This window comes from Chanodichthys erythropterus, chromosome 24 (assembly GCF_024489055.1).
Source record: "Chanodichthys erythropterus isolate Z2021 chromosome 24, ASM2448905v1, whole genome shotgun sequence".
NCBI classification, from domain to species: Eukaryota; Metazoa; Chordata; class Actinopteri; order Cypriniformes; family Xenocyprididae; genus Chanodichthys; species Chanodichthys erythropterus.
Window position 1 is genome coordinate 6,979,888 of NC_090244.1, and position 16,053 is coordinate 6,995,940.

Sequence of the window (16,053 nt, forward strand, 5' to 3'; positions counted from 1 at the left end):
GCTTCCTTCAAAGGTGTGTAAATAACTGTGCATTGCTTCTTACATTCAAATACTCCATGATATTTTGGAAATAAATATTTTAGGTGACTCCACATTCTCAAAAGTCTGTACAAAAACTCAAGCTATTCAGCATTACGCTTTAAAGCAATCAAGTCGGATACAATATGCACCCTTTTCTGTGAAAAGTAAAAACACTTGTTCTCAGTTTCCTTTATTCTCAAACAAGAGTTCAAATTTTTATCTAAAATTGCCCTCTGAGCATGTCTAGTTGTGCTTGGCCCGGCCTCCTTTCAGGTAAGTCTTCCAGCGTTTCACATATTCCCTGAAAATGGGGGCGCTGTCGATTGATGCGAGCAGTTGTAACTGGTTGATGTGCGTGGTGTGGTAGTCCCAGCGTGCTAAATTAGGGGCAACACCAAGGGTAAAGTGTCTCAGGTCATAAACCGTTCCAGAGCCTGTGTCAAACAATGGCAACATAGCCTTGAGTGACTCCAGTCCTTGACTGAAGAGTATGCCCGCTTCTCGACCAAGCTTGTTGCCTGCTGTCTCCGCCACATCGTACAACCCAATCAGAGAGTAGATAAAGCCATTAAGAACAAACGAACTGGGATTTGTGGGGTATTCCTCGTACCAGTCGTACTTGTTCATGAATGCAGCCTTGACGCCACGTTGTTCTGAAGTCCTCTTGAAGGGGGACGTTGCTCGGATTGCGGCTCCGAGGTACGCAGGGTTATGCGTTACCAGGTACGCCCTCACCAACGTCGACATGGCTTGGCCTTGGGCCATGGCGGAGTACCATCCAGGCTCTAAGCTCTTGAAACCCTCTCCAAGCTTACGGGTCACCTTGATCGGCCACCCTCCGTGCTCATCCTGGTTATGAAGAAGCCAATCACTGGCAGCAAAGAAGGCAGCCATATGTGCGGTGGAAGACACGGTGATATTGCTGATGAAACCAGAACCTCTAAGAACCAGTTGGACTACACGGCGAGGCATGATTTTGGTCGCTTTCACCACTTTAGTGTTGGACAAACCGACTCCTTTACGCAAATCTGTCACTAAATCACGACTGACAGAACTCCAGGTAGCTCGGGGGCCGAAGCCGTAGGTGACCTCTCGGTCTTTAAAGGAGAGAAGGAGTGGACTAGTTATGTAATGGATGATGTAAGGAGGTCCCTTTTCTGTGGTCTCCAGAACAACAGAGACACTACCGTTGGAGACAAACTTCACATCAAAGGTCAGGACGAAATCTTTTGCGTTGTCCAAGACCAAAGACACACCATCGGAGTTCTCTATGGAAATACCACAAAGGAATTATCCATCTATGATAACTAACAGCAAAACAGTCCATACAACAACTTCAAACTTACAAAAATTCACAAGGAGATCATACCCGCTGTGACAAAATGGTGCACAAATCCAGAGCGACCTTGATCCTGGAGCTTGGAGAGCGTGCAACCCTTAGGGACGACCCACGGACTAGAGCCCTCTTTTTCCTCTAACATACCATAGATCTTTATGTCAGGTGGCTTCTCTGTGAGGTTCTTGCTGTAGTGGCTCAGCCCATACTGAGCTATTTGGATGGGGTAGAAGTACCCCTGAGGACCCCACTGGGTAGAGATTGGTACACCTGTGAACATAAAAACACAAAAGGTTGATCCCAGACATGGGATAACTCTGTATGAAACCGTTTATGCAAGCGGTAGCCAATCCTGCTCAAGGAAAGCAACCTTCCTGCAGACTTTGGGGCCATTTTCAACTAAAAATGGAAAATGTTTGATGCATTTTGGCTGTTCATTTACATGACAATGGCATTTTGGGGGCCTGAAAACGCAAGCTTTTGAAAACGAGTTTCAAAATGCACGTTTTTGAAAATGATACCGTTATCATCCCAGAGTAAACAACAAAAACGCAGATATGTGAAAACAGTGACGCTCTATAAAAAGAGTCCATATGTGCACAAGTGCGTAGTCTTTCTTTACAAATTGACATCGCCAACTACTGGCCTGACAGCATAATACAGCGTTTTCAGTCGATTTCTTGGATCCATGTAAACAGGGATCATTTTGACAGTGTTGCCATCTATATAAAGGAAAAATGTTGTCATGTAAACAAAAACTTCTAGTTCCAACCTTGCTTCAACACACAAAATAAAAATGTATATACTTTTCAACCACAAATGCTCATCTTTCACTGCTCTGCGATGTGCCACGCATTGCATAATCACGTTCAAAAGTTCACGCGTAACGTAGGTGGAATTACCAAGCAAGTGTTTACAAAACGAATGTGCAAAGACTAAGTCAAACGGCCTTTACAAACAAATGTAAAACAATGTTGTCGGACTACTTTGAAATTGGAGGAGAAAATGAGATGGTGTTTTTTGCCCTACAGTGGTACTTCCACCTACCTGATTACATAATGCATAGCGGATCGCAGAGCATTGCAAGATAAGTATTTGTGGTTAAAAAGTATATACATTTTTTATTTTTTTAGAAAATGACCAATCATTTCACTAGATAAGACCCTTATTCCTCAGCTGGGATCATGTAGAGCCCTTTGAAGCTTCACTGAAACTGCAGTTAGGACCTTCAACCCATTGGTAGCCATCGAAGTCCACTATATGGAAAAAAATCATGGAATGTTTTCTTCAAAAACCTTAATTTCTTTTCGACTTAAGAAAGAGAGACATAAACATCTTGGATGACATGGGGGTGAGTAAATTATCAGGAAATTTCAATTCTGAAGTGAACTAATCCTTTAAACGCCTTGATTAGCTGGTTCAGGTGTGTTAGTTTGGGATTGGAGCAAGGACTGTTTCTAGCACAGCAGTATTTCAGTGGGGCTTGTGTCCCAGTAAAAAAGGGTCTATGGACACCCCTGGTTGGAGCTGAACTCTGCTGGATGGTAGCTCCCTACAAGCAGGGTTGGCTACTCCTGATTTAAGCAAACTACCTTCCACACCGCTGATGCATTTCACCCGATCCCGCACCTCCACGTTGTAGCCTTCAAAAGACATGAAGACACCATCTGGGTGGTAAGGCTCCCTCTGGGCGTACACCCGGGAGTAACTGTGGGAGAACTCGAACCGTTCTGTCCCATCATACTGCACCAGACGTCCGTAGACGTCAAAGTACCGTTCCACCCAGCTGAAGGGCAGATACACCTCACCCCCTTCCCTACGGCCTTTTATGAGGACATCTTCATTGATGAGGCAGTCGATCTGCTCGTAAGTGACTTCTCTGGATCCAGGTGGGGCTTCGGGGGCCTGCCCGTTTTCCTCCTTCTCTGGGGTGGGCGCAAACTCCAGCTGAGGTCTGATCTGTGTGGGCAGTTCTTTGTCGCTGGAGCACTTGTTCCACAGCAGTATAGTGATGAGGGCAAATACAGCACAGATGACTATCAGAGTCTTGTGATTGATTCGAGCCACCAGACAGCGCATTGTCACATCACAGCCATGCGGTGATAGTTGAACTGACACCAGAACATCTCAGGAAAATGTTAGAGCAATTCAGGTGCAGAATCTGCGGACAAGGTAAAGACGGTGAATATGGGTCCACCATTTTGTCATATTCTAGGAATAACCACAAAAAAATGACAAAATGTCAAATCTTACCATCACAAATCCTTGGTTTACTGAATCTTGTAGTGAAGCCTGTCAGTCATATTACATTTGAATGTAAAATTAAACGTTAATGTGCATTTAAACTAAGCTATGTGTATTCAGCTTGCATGGTCAAAAATTATGAATGAGAAACAATTCCTGTTACAGAGCACTAATCCTTCAGCACATACACAGGCGAATGATTATAAAATCTAATCGCATCACTCTAAATTGAAGCTGCGAGGGCTCATGTGATTTTAAATGCGAATGAGAGCGCTGAACAACATGCAGTGCTGTAAAACGGAATGAAACCATACTTACAATCACCTGAAACCGGCGCGACGTCTGCGCGAGTGTCTACGAACGCATAACATAGTCAGACAAAGAAAAATGTATGCTGAGAGATTCCTCTCGCCTCAAATCTGCAACATAGTAGATGCTGCTACTGCTGTACTGATACAGCACTGGCCAATGAGAGGCGACGGATCTCCGTGGCAGCCAATCTTATGTCAGATTGGTGTGACATAAGGTGATATATTTATTTGTATGTATTCATTTGATATTTTACATTACATATTTTAGAATAATATTTAGGTTAAAAAAGGAATAAGAGAACGTTTATAGGTTTAATATTCTGTGCAGAATCTTATTGGAATATTGAATGATAAACAATCCATATAAAATGCTGCTTGTGTTGCTGCACATAATCGCAAGATGTCTCTATAAACCAAGTGAATGCATGTCTGGGTTTGACTTTTATTTAGGAATTCTGAGAAGTCCCACAATCTGTAAAAGAATGGGAAACACGTTTCTGTTTGTTACAATATCTAAATATTTCAAAGGATTTAACACTGAGAAGCAATAGCATATACTTAATGACCATATACTTACAAAAGCTGATAGTACATGCTTTGAACATAGTTAAAAACACTGACACGTACATAGTACAATAACTACTATAGGGCTAAAACAAAACAAAATTTCCATGATGCATAATAACCATTTCTAAAATTGATTAAAACATATATAGGTTAATTAAAAGTGTTAAAAGGTTACTTAGACACCACAAACAAATGAAAACAAACGACAACATGAGCTTTACAAAATATACAACATCAGACACATTAGCAAAAGCAGATTGTCAGATGATTATTATTTGCTATGAAAAATAGCCAAAGTAAAATTTCAAACAACTGAAATATTGTAAATTGATCAAAAATTTTCTTTGTAGAAGTTGAAGCTAAACTGCTCACACTGGGCCTTGATGGCTTTGGCCAGAGCAGGAGCACCGCAGTAAAACACATGGACCTTTCCTTTCTTTTCCTCAGACATCTTCTGGAAAACCTGAAAATGCATAAACATCATCAAGAATCAAAGATTGAAAAGAATAGAATAGAATAGAATAGAATAGAATAGAATAGAATAGAATAGAATAGAATACTGGACTATTCATACCTTGGCCCAATCTGGCCTGCCTGGCTGGGTACGTGTGCGGAGCCCCGTGATGGAATCTACCTTTTCTTTCTTGGCCAGCAGATCCAGAGCCATCTGCAGACCGATGGCCTTCATATCATTCTTACTGAGGGCTGATGTCATGTACATGTGCATCTCCAAAAAACGGCCTGAAAACATAAAAACAAAGATGATTGGCCATTTCTGTGCCAACCCTATCTCTCTATTTCTTCTGTTCTGTTCTCTTTTACCCTCCGGCTCTTCATCTGCCTGGTCCATCTCCAGCTTGGTCAAGAGACTCACAAACCATTCAAAGGATTTCTGATCTCGGTTGATCCAAATGAAGTCCACCTGCAGGAAATTTAAAGGATTAGTTCACTTTAAAATGAAAATTAGCTCAAGCATTACTCACCCTCAAGCCATTCTAGGTGTATATGACTTTCTTCTTTCTGATGAACACAATCGGAGTTATATTAATAAATATCCTGATGCATCCGAGCTTTATAATGGCAGTGAACAGGACCAATGAGTATGAACTGAAGAAAGTGCATCCGTCGAAAGCAAAACATACTCCACACGGCTCCAGGGGGGTTAATAAAGGCCTTCTGAAGCGAAGCGATGCGTTTGAGTTAGAAAAATATCCATATTTAACAAGTTATAAAGTAAAATATCAAGCTTCCGCCAGACCGCCTTCCCTATTCAACTTAAGAAAAAAGCTTAACTGATATTTTTCTTACTCAAACAAAGAAATTTATATACACCTTGGATGGCTTGAGGGTGAGTAAATCTTGGGGTAATTTTCATTTTAAAGTTAATTAATCCTTTAAAAAAAAACTAATGAAATCGAAATTATGTATGTATATTAGCTTATGTATGTATATTAGCTCTGTATGCTAGTGCATTGCTAAAGGAAAAAAAAAAAAATAATAAAATTAAATGTTAACCTGTAATCACTTCAAACAGTCATAACATTCAACAGTTTATTTAAAATGTTTTGTTTTGTGTGAAGGACTGTTGAAGATTGCCTGAAAACAAGTCTCAGATTTGTTGAAAACAAATCTTATTGTGTTAAAACATTAGCTTTTTTGTATAAATGTTTTGTTTTGTGTAAATTATCTGTTTTGTTGTTTTAGTAAGACAAATAAACTTGAGACAGATTTTTGAAAACAAACATAATAAATTTTTGCTTAAAATTTGTGTACATTTTTCTTTTTTCCCAAACTTTGTAACTAAATCTTCTTAAAAAAAAAAAAAGACGTTTAGCATAATATATGCATTTAAACGTTATACTCTCTTCCAGGAAAGTGAGAATGTAAAACAAAAAATGTTTACAATTTTTTGTACAATCAAATACTCTTTAGAATCAGAATGTAGCTTATAGCAAACCATGGTTTTGCAAGGATGTGCCATAAACATGGACAATCTAAAAAACAATTGCCCATAATAAATAATTTTCATCTCCTAAATCTATTCCAGTTTTCATTTGTCTGATCGCCCCGTTTACCTTCCTCAGCTTCATTTCGTTATCTTTGATGGTTTCACACCAGGAGTAGTTACAATTAGGGCAGTTCTGCTTTCTCATGCGATAACTGAAAAAATTAGAAAAATACAGTTTTACATAAAAATGTTTCTAAAGTGGTATTTTTATGCAAAGAAAACTTTAAAACATTAATTTTGTGAATAAAGATGTTGCATGTGTCTTACCGGCACATGATGCTCTGCAAAATGGATGCGAAGGGAGTGATGCCGATTCCAGCGCCGATAAGCACGGCATGCTCAGATGCAAAGATCTGTCGGGTCGGGGTGCCAAAAGGTCCATCTACATAGCACTAACAAAAAAAAGAAGTAACCAAATGTGCACAGTTCCTAGAAGACAATAACTTTGAATAAATTAAATCAGTACCACTGTAATGGAGACATTAAAACTGGAACAAATTATGGAAACACTTTATTTTAGTGACCTTGTTACATGTAGTTACTGTAGTACTTACTACAAATTGTGCATAATTACATACAACTAACTCTAAACCACACCTTAATCCTAACATTAATTCATCTTCAGAACACAAATTAAGATATTTTTCATAAAATCCAATGGCTCAGTGAGGCCTCCATTGACAGCAAGATAATTAACACCTTAAAATGCCCAGAAAGCTACTAAAGACGTGTTTAAAACAGTTCATGTGACTACAGTGGTTCAACCTTAATGTTATCAAGTGACGAGAATACTTTTTGTGTGCCAAAAAAACAAAATAGTGACTTTACTGCCAAAGTCACGTGATTTCAGTAAATGAGGCTTCGTTATGTCATAAGTGTTTTGAAACGTTTAGAAATTTCTATGGTTCACGTGACTTTGGCAGTTTGATACACACGCCGAACCACTGATTCGAAACAAAAGATTCGTAAAGCTTCATGAAGCAGTGTTTCATAATCGCCCATCACTAGATATTGTTGAATAAAGTCGTTATTTAGTTTTTTTGGCGCACAAAAATTATATTCTCATCGCTTCATAATAAGTTTGAACCACTGTAGTCACACTGAACTGTTTTAAATATGTCTTTAGTAGCTTTCTGGACATTCAGATTTTACTTTCACAGAGCCATCGGATTTTATAAAAAATATCTTAATTTGTGTTCTGAACATTAACAAAGGTCTTACAGGTGTGGAACGACATGAGGGTAAGTAATTAATGACAGAATTTTCCTTTTCGGGTGAACTAATCCTTTAAGTTAATTATTAGTACTATACTATGTATAGTTACACCGTAACACAGATAAAGTAAAATAAAGTGTAACCCAAATTACTTACCTTAATGTTACAGTATCTGTGATTTTCGCTTAATTTTGCTGTCAGCTGGAAGACAACAGAAAATAAGTCTGCCTGTTTTGTATCTCACATACAATAGAATATATATTCTGCTTTGTTCAGACAGAAAGCTCACTTCTTTGGTGACCGGAGAGGCGTTTCCCAGTTCTACCTGGGCTTCTGGGTTACTGACTGGCTTCTGGGAGTTTGTGCGGGTTACGCTCGTCCGGTACAGGGTCAGTTCAACAGCATCATCTTTATTAGAGGCCACAGTTCTGTTGTGGCTTGCGGACTTGAAAATGTCATCCTACATGGAGAAGAAGTGTACATTTCTATTGTGAACGATAGTTCGAAAACACTTTACAATAAGATTCAATTTTCTAACAATAGTAAATTACATTAGTTATCCATGAAAAATACTTCTAAAGCATGTATTAATCCTAGTTAATATTAATTTCAACATTTACTAATACATTATTACAATAAAAAGTTAAATCAACAATGAAGCATTGTATTTGTATTAACTAACATTGAAAAATATGAATAAATACTGTAACAAATCTATTGCACATTGTTAGTAGATAACTAACATTAATTAATGGGATTGTGCAAAATGTTACCGATGGTTCTTAATTTAATCTTGTTTTTCATTAAAATAAATGGAAATAAAAAAACACTTAAGCCAGTCGAGATAATAAAAGAAAATCAATAAGTCTTGTTAATGTGAAAAATATGATTACAAAATGAACCCACCTACAAAGAATTGCATCAATAAAACACCACAGTAATGAACTTCTATTGCTATGTGTTTAGATTCCGGCATTCAGCCAAGACCTGCACTTGTTCCTGTCTGTTCCTCAGGCTGGCGGTGAGCCTCTTGTTGCTAATGGTTTGACTCTCCGGCTGTCTGAAATACTCATACAGGCGGTTTGTCCACTGGCCCATAGAACGAACATGGAGCCACAGCGTATCTGTTTGAAGGAATGAGATTTAGCTGGGAACCTTTAATCACTTCAAACAGTCATAAACAATTTTGTTTGTTTATTTAAAATGTTTGGTTTGGTTTTGTTTGAAAGATTATTTGAAGAATTTGTTTGTCTAAAAACAAATCTCCATTTTGTTTGATATAAACAAATCAGAGCAATACATCACAATAGCAATTGTATACTTTTTATTTGTTTTACCTTGCTGCTCAGGAGCGCTGCTGATAGTAAAAGGATGCCATTCATACTTGGCGATAGCAGGGATGTTTATATACACATAATCTCCAGGTTTGAAGTGAAAGAATGGAGGCCTCTTGATTACCAAATGTGTTACCTTCAAAACACACACACACATAAAGGACAGTGAAGAAGAGGCGTAGAGCATGGATGACTAACTAAATGTTCCAGAAAACAAAATACACCAAAATATGTACATTGGCTCAGGCTGTACCTTTGAGGGTAATAAGTTGACTTCAACTATGTATAGCCCACCGATACGAGACACTGCTATTCCAACAAGTTTCTCAATTAGGAACGCCACTCCTGGCACCACAAACCATTTCCAAAAGTTTGCACAGTGAACGACCAACAGGGCCCAAACCCAGATGTAGGAAAGATGAGACCAGTAGAACACCTAAACAAAAACAATATGTTTCGTTGAACATATTATGCATTTACCACATTTATTTAAGCATATGAGAATGAAGGGTTTTTTTGTTTGTTTGTTTTTTGTGAGACTGCGGTCATTTGCAAACACGGCTCTATTCTCAACAGGGTTATTATTGTTAACTAAAACTATTTAAAAAAAAAAAAAAAAAATCATTACTTGAAATAAAATAAACAATAACTGAAATAAAAAAAAAAATATATATAAAAAACTTAAACCAAGGCAACATTTTTGTTTAGTTTAAGTTGAATTACTAAAATAACTAAAACCAAATAAACTAAAACTTTTATCTCAGATTTCTGACTTTTTTCTTACAATTGCGAGTTTACTGACTTCTTTTCGCAGAAACATGCAACTTTATTTTTCGCAATTCTGACTTTATAACTCGCAATTCTGACTTTATTTCTTGCAATTCTGACTTTATATTACGCAATTCTCACTTTATAACACGCGATTTTCACTTTATATCTCGCAATTCTGACTTTATATCTCGCAATTCTGACTTTATATCTTGCAATTCTGACTTTATATCTTGCAATTCTGACTTTATTTCTCGCAATTCTGACTTTATATTTCGCAATTCTCACTTTATAACATGCAATTCTGTCTTTATTCCTCACAATTCTGACTTTATTTCTCGCAATTCTGACGTTATAACTCGCAAATCTGACTTTATTTCTCGCAATTCTGACTTTATAACTCGCAAATCTGACCTTATATCTCGCAATTCTGACTTTATTTCTCACAATTCTGACTTTATATCACGCAATTCTCACTTTATAACATGCAATTCTGACCTTATTTCTCGCAATTCTGACTTTATATCACGCAATTCTCACTTTATAACATGCAATTCTGACTATTTCTCTCAATTCTTACTTTATAACACGCAATTTTCACTTTATATCTCACAATTCTGACTTTATTTCTCACAATTCTGACTTTATAACTCGCAAATCTGACTTTATTTCTCGTAATTCTGACTTTCTTGCAATTCTGACTTTATATTACGCAATTCTCACTTTATAACATGCAATTTTCACTTTATATCTCGCAATTCTGACTTTATATCTCGCAATTCTCACTTTATAACATGCAATTCTGACTTTAATATCACACAATTCTGACTTTATAACTCGCAAATCTGACTTTATTTCTCACAATTCTGACTTTATATCTCACAATTCTGACTTTATAACTCGCAAATCTGACCTTATTTCTCGCAATTCTGACTTTATATCACACAATTCTGACTTTATTCCTCGCAATTCTGACTTTATTTCTCACAATTCTGACTTTATTTCTCACAATTCTGACTTTATAACTCGCAAATCTGACCTTATTTCTCGCAATTCTGACTTTATATCACACAATTCTGACTTTATTCCTCGCAATTCTGACTTTATTTCTCACAATTCTGACTTTATAACTCGCAAATCTGACCTTATTTCTCGCAATTCTGACTTTATATCTCACAATTCTGACTTTATAACATGCAATTCTGACTTTATTTCTCGCAATTCTGACATTATATCACGCAGTTCTGACTTTATATCATGCAATTGCAAATTTATATCACACAAATCTGAGAAAAAAAATCTGAATTGTGAGATAAAAAGTCACAATTACCTTTTTTATTTTTTTATTCAGCGACCATGTGCAGATTGTTACTTCTCATAAATTCACTAAGAAAGCCATCACCTCAAAATGACCGCTGCGTCTGACGAATGTGCTGGAACACACCACCATCAGGCAGATGAGAACCTGCAGAACAACACCCGTAATGGAGGCAGTGCCATTGACCCAGCCAATACCAGGACGGGTGGTGAAAAGATACTCCCACAGCTGGTACATGGCATCATTCTGAGACAATCGGGCTATGAACAGAGAGAACATGTATACCTTCACCAATTATTTGGGATATTTTCATGAATATATTGCTTTTGTTATGTTACTCAATTTAAAGGGATGTTTAGTTTAAGTCCATAGAATGAATGCCAGGGGAGTCGAATGGCGTTTGGATCCACTGACTTTCAAAATATTCCTTAAAAATTAATTTGACTATTTTTAACAAATTTTAATACAGCTTACCAAAGTTCAAGACGTGAGCGCCAGTGTGCACGATGGAAAAGATCAAGATGGCGTAACCCACGATCTGATGCAGTAGAATGTTCTGGTCCAAAGGTAAGATCCTCACCACCCAGGTGGCACGTAGCCACGTCAGACTACGCCTTAACATCAGCACCTGCAGTTTTGGCCAAGACAAAACCTTCTGTCTCTACTGGAAATGATGCATTAGATAATTCCACAAGCCCAACTCACCATAACAAAAGTGCAGTTAAGGTTGAGACACTGGCCACAGCCCTTAGCCACCATGAACCAGGGGCCTCCATGCGCATTTTTCAGCATCGCAATGATGAAGAGGAGCACATTCAGGAGGGCGTACAGACAGAGAAAGAACAATTTGCGGCTGTTGTTGTGCCAGTATGTCCGTGTCAGGTAACGAGGAGTCTTACGTTTCTTCTGCTCCAGATCAGGAGGTTTCAGCCAGTTGGCGGCACTAAGCGAAAACACAAAAAGTGGAAACAAGATATGAGAGTTGCTGCGGAGGGGTGAATTCTAATGAATAATCACTTAAATGTTTGTCTGATCCTTACACAAAGCTATCATATTCATTTACAAGACTCAGAATATAATGTTCAAGTCAATCTTGAGGTATTTTGCAACCATAGTTTTGTTTTATTTGAGTCTCTGCATCCAGATTCTATCCCTCCCCACCATGTGTGCTGGCAACTCACTCGTGCTGTTCATTCTTCCACAGTCACGCAGTATGAAGAGATGTATGCTTCAAATTATCTTTCTCAAATCGCAGAAGTTATAACTAGTACTGCAGACACCTCATAGTTGATAGAATTTTTAATACAGACATTCTAGTCCTTTCAAGTTACTGAGATATAAAATTAAGTCAGACATCCAGCCCTGGCTTATGAGCATACCCGCTCCATTAGGTGGAAAAGTAGGAAAGGCAGAGCGCAAGTGGAAAAAAGATAAACTTAATATTTAATTTGAAATGCTTTGTGATTCCTTAAACTAGTATCAAGCCTCTGTCAAGACTGCAAAATCTAGTTACTTCTCTGAAATAATTGCTAAAAATGTCCTTTTTAATACAATTGATTCCATTCTGAACCCTTGCACTGTATGCTATCCTATTACCCCTGAGACATGAAAAGTTCCTTGAATGTTTTCCTTGATACAATTCAGGATATTAGAACACAAATACTGGCCCCAGATGTGATTCATTCTGAATCCATGTTGCCTCCCAGCTCTTTCAGCCATTTTGGCCCGTTTTGTCTCGTTTAGATCACTGAAATCTACAGATTCTCCCATGGATGTCATACCAACACATTTTCTTAAAGATGTTTTTAATTTTGTTTCCCCCATCGTACTGGCCAAAATAAACAGTTCTCGGAGGAATGGAGGGGTTCCTGCAAGCTTCAAACATGCTGTGGTGCATCCTCTCCTGAAAAAAAAACTCATCTTGACCCTGATGTTTTGAATAATTACAGGCCTATTTCAAAGTCACAGTTTCAGTGCAAAATTCTGTAAAAGGAGGTTTATTTGCAGCTATATTCTTATCTGACTTATTTCAATATATTCAATAAATTCCAAACAGGCTTTAGGTAATTTCACAGTACTGAAACTGCTTTGATAAATGTGACCAATGATATCCTGCATTCCTTGGTTTCTGGCAATGGGGATATTTTAATTCTTTTAGATCTCAGTGTGTTACAGAGCCCCATGTTTGTCTTCCCCTGTGACCTAGTTTCCCTGTTCTGTTGATTGGTTCATTTGATTCACCTGTGTCTTGTTTATCATCCCATCACCTTGTTTAGCTCCCTTTGTTAGTCATCTGTATTTATACCCTGTGTTCCCATTCACTCCTTGTCCGTTCTCGTTGTATGTTAGACGCTAGTTTGGTGTACGCTGCCTTTGTTGATATTAAAGTCTTATATGTTCGTGGTAATCTGTTATCTGCCTCATCTCTACACCACCAGCCGTAACACAGTGCAGCATTTGACACAATAGATCACTCCATTCTGTTAAACCGTCTTGAGAAAGTGGTATCCAGGGGGTTGCGTTAAGCTGGTTGTCCTCATATCTTAAAGGGCGAACCCTTTATATCAGTATTGGCAATCATAACTCATCTTCAACATTGATTACATGTGGTGTCCCACAAGGCTCTATTTTGAGCCCCCTACTTTTTTCTCTGTATACTTCAAAAACACTAATTTATATCAAAACCAAACAGTCCCTGCTGAACCCCCCCCCCCCCAAAACAATAGAAACCATCACAGATACACTAATGATTTCCACTACAAATACTATTACAAACCATTAGCTGTTTAATCTTTAAATTCACTACAAATTCTGAGATCTTCTATTGTCTTTATGAGCGAGTCATTGATTCATTCACTCAATTAATTCATAAAAAAACAGTGATTCATTCAGGGACTAAAGCAACTGTCATTATGAGTGAGTCATTGAATCAATCGCTCAACTGACTTGTTCAAAATGAAAATCATTTAGGAATATAACACTGCTAGCTACGGTGCGAAACTTCTTTGGTACTATTTTTGTTGGTGTACAAAAAATACACAAAGTGACTGCCAATGTTATGTCTAAATTATAAGTAACTCAATATCTATTGCTTATTCAACTGTTATACAAATATATAACACTCAGTGTTGAATAACAGCACTCTTGTGATTAGCATAATTATATCCCACCTGATGGTGAGGTTCTCCATAACTTCAGGAAAGTTCTCCAGCTCTGCCTTCAGCTCTTCAAACGTGATGGAGCCGCTGTTATCTTTATCTGCAGATTCGAACAGCGCCAGCGTCAGATCATCCAGCTTTTCCTCAGGGAGTGAGATCGCACTTTCACGCAGACAGGACTTCAGAACCGTACGTAACTCATCTGGGTCTATGGAACCACTGCCTACATGACAGGTCAAAGATTAAATTAAAGGTTTAACACTGATTGTTTAGCAAACTGTAGGGTGTGATACATCTTATCGTGATATATGTACATGTTCCTGAATCCTGGATCAACATTCTTTGTTGTTCCTGGCACAACATTCCAGTCAGATGTTGTCCCATGAACAACAAGGGATAATAATGCATGAACGGTCCAAGAACGTTTTGGCCATTTAATTTCTTATTACTACAGTGGTTCAACATTGATATTATGAAGCAACGAGAATACTTTTGTGCGGCAAAAAAAACAAAATAACGACTTTATTCAACAATATCTAGTGATGGGCGATTTCAAAACGCGGCTTTATGAAGCTTCGAAGGTTTACAAATCTTTTGTTTTGAATCAGTGGTTTGGAGCGCGTATCAAACTGCCTAAGTCACGCCCCAGTGGTGAACCATTGAAATTTAGAAAATTTTCAAAACACACACGAGGTAACGAAGCCTCATTTACTGAAATCATGTAACTTTGGTAGTTTGATATTTTGTAGCTTCATGAAGCAGTGTTTTGAAATCGCCCATCACTAAATATTGTTGAAATAAAGTCGTTATTTTGTTTTTTGGCGCACAAAAAGTATTCTCGTCGCTTCATAACATTAAGGTTGATCCACTGTAGTCACATGAACTGTTTTAAATACGTCTTTAGTAGCTTTCTGGACATTGAAAGTGTTAATTATCTTGCTGTCTATGCAGGCGTCACTGAGCCATCGGATTTCATCAAAAATATCTTATTCTGTGTTAGGAAGATTAACGAAGGTCTTACAGATGTGGAACGACATGAGGGTGAGTAATTAATGACAGAATTTTCATTTTTTGGGTGAACTAATCCAAGTAATTTTAAAACATGTTGCGGCCTCCTGGTTGAGATCCACTGAATTACAGAATGAAAGAGTAAAAGATAATGGTATTGTACATCTCACCATCCACGTCGTAGACCTGGAAGAGGAAGCGTAGTTTGTCTGTCTCATTGCCATGGATCAGAAGATCTAAAGCCTTGAGAAGTTCATCCAGACTGATGGACCCGCTGCCATCAGAGTCAAATAGGGCGAAAAACCTCTCCGCAAAAAATGACTACAACAATAAGAGAAACAAATTAGCACGTTGATATATTTTCACACCAAGTTAATAAACTGACTTTAAACCAATGTTCTCTACAGTGGACAAAAATTAATTTATCATCTCAGGGGGGATAATAAAACATTTCTCACCTCTTTTACTTTCAGGGCCGTTTTAAACTCATCCAGGTCAATTTCTTTGTCGTCTCCTGCAATGCTCTCGAACTGCTTGGTGACCCATTCCAGCCAGCGCGCGTCTTCATCTAGACTCATGTCTCCGCTTCACACACATGTATTAGCAATGTCATAAATGTAGTCTCATTCTCCTGTCAGAATCATGTTTAGTCTAGAACTACAACATAAAACATTCAGACAGGTGTAAAGTACAGCATCGGGGTTGTGGCTGAACAGAAAGTCTTTTTATAGTAAAAACAGTTTTACATTTTGTGCCCACATTTTA

The 16,053-nt window shown here is 37.9% G+C and overlaps 2 protein-coding genes across 2 annotated transcripts; both read right to left on the minus strand.

Moving 5' to 3' along the window:
• Positions 1 to 11: 11 nt before the first annotated feature.
• Positions 12 to 4,001, minus strand: glcea (glucuronic acid epimerase a). The gene is made up of 5 exons (XM_067380123.1): positions 3,920 to 4,001; positions 3,611 to 3,649; positions 2,950 to 3,518; positions 1,391 to 1,627; positions 12 to 1,289 (listed from the first exon to the last, which is right to left on the minus strand). Exons 3-5 carry the CDS (start codon positions 3,434 to 3,436, stop codon positions 265 to 267), a joined length of 1,749 nt encoding a protein of 582 aa, XP_067236224.1. The 5' UTR covers positions 3,437 to 3,518; positions 3,611 to 3,649; positions 3,920 to 4,001; the 3' UTR covers positions 12 to 264.
• Positions 4,002 to 4,302: 301 nt separating this feature from the next.
• Positions 4,303 to 15,866, minus strand: nox5 (NADPH oxidase, EF-hand calcium binding domain 5). Its single transcript, XM_067380008.1, has 15 exons — positions 15,747 to 15,866; positions 15,459 to 15,609; positions 14,293 to 14,503; positions 11,828 to 12,065; positions 11,597 to 11,750; positions 11,207 to 11,382; positions 9,290 to 9,472; positions 9,040 to 9,172; positions 8,696 to 8,826; positions 7,859 to 7,903; positions 6,755 to 6,879; positions 6,555 to 6,639; positions 5,302 to 5,401; positions 5,054 to 5,220; positions 4,303 to 4,942 (listed from the first exon to the last, which is right to left on the minus strand). Exons 1-15 carry the CDS (start codon positions 15,864 to 15,866, stop codon positions 4,811 to 4,813), a joined length of 2,151 nt encoding a protein of 716 aa, XP_067236109.1. The 3' UTR covers positions 4,303 to 4,810.
• Between the last annotated feature and the right edge of the window lie 187 nt (positions 15,867 to 16,053).

What these genes read in the sequence shown, in the direction of transcription:
- glcea (XM_067380123.1), bottom strand. Translation starts at nt 3,436, where the DNA reads ATGCGCTGTCTGGTGGCTCGAATCAATCACAAGACTCTGATAGTCATC. An exon ending in ATGCATCAGCGGTGTGGAAG is followed by an intron (nt 1,628 to 2,949) that starts GTAGTTTGCTTA and finishes TTATGTTCACAG; the next exon opens with GTGTACCAATCTCTACCCAG. An exon ending in GCACCATTTTGTCACAGCGG is followed by an intron (nt 1,290 to 1,390) that starts GTATGATCTCCT and finishes GTATTTCCATAG; the next exon opens with AGAACTCCGATGGTGTGTCT.
- nox5 (XM_067380008.1), bottom strand. Translation starts at nt 15,866, where the DNA reads ATGAGTCTAGATGAAGACGCGCGCTGGCTGGAATGGGTCACCAAGCAG. An exon ending in CGGCCCTGAAAGTAAAAGAG is followed by an intron (nt 15,610 to 15,746) that starts GTGAGAAATGTT and finishes TTATTGTTGTAG; the next exon opens with TCATTTTTTGCGGAGAGGTT. An exon ending in TGAGGAACAGACAGGAACAA is followed by an intron (nt 7,904 to 8,695) that starts GTGCAGGTCTTG and finishes GTTGTCTTCCAG; the next exon opens with CTGACAGCAAAATTAAGCGA.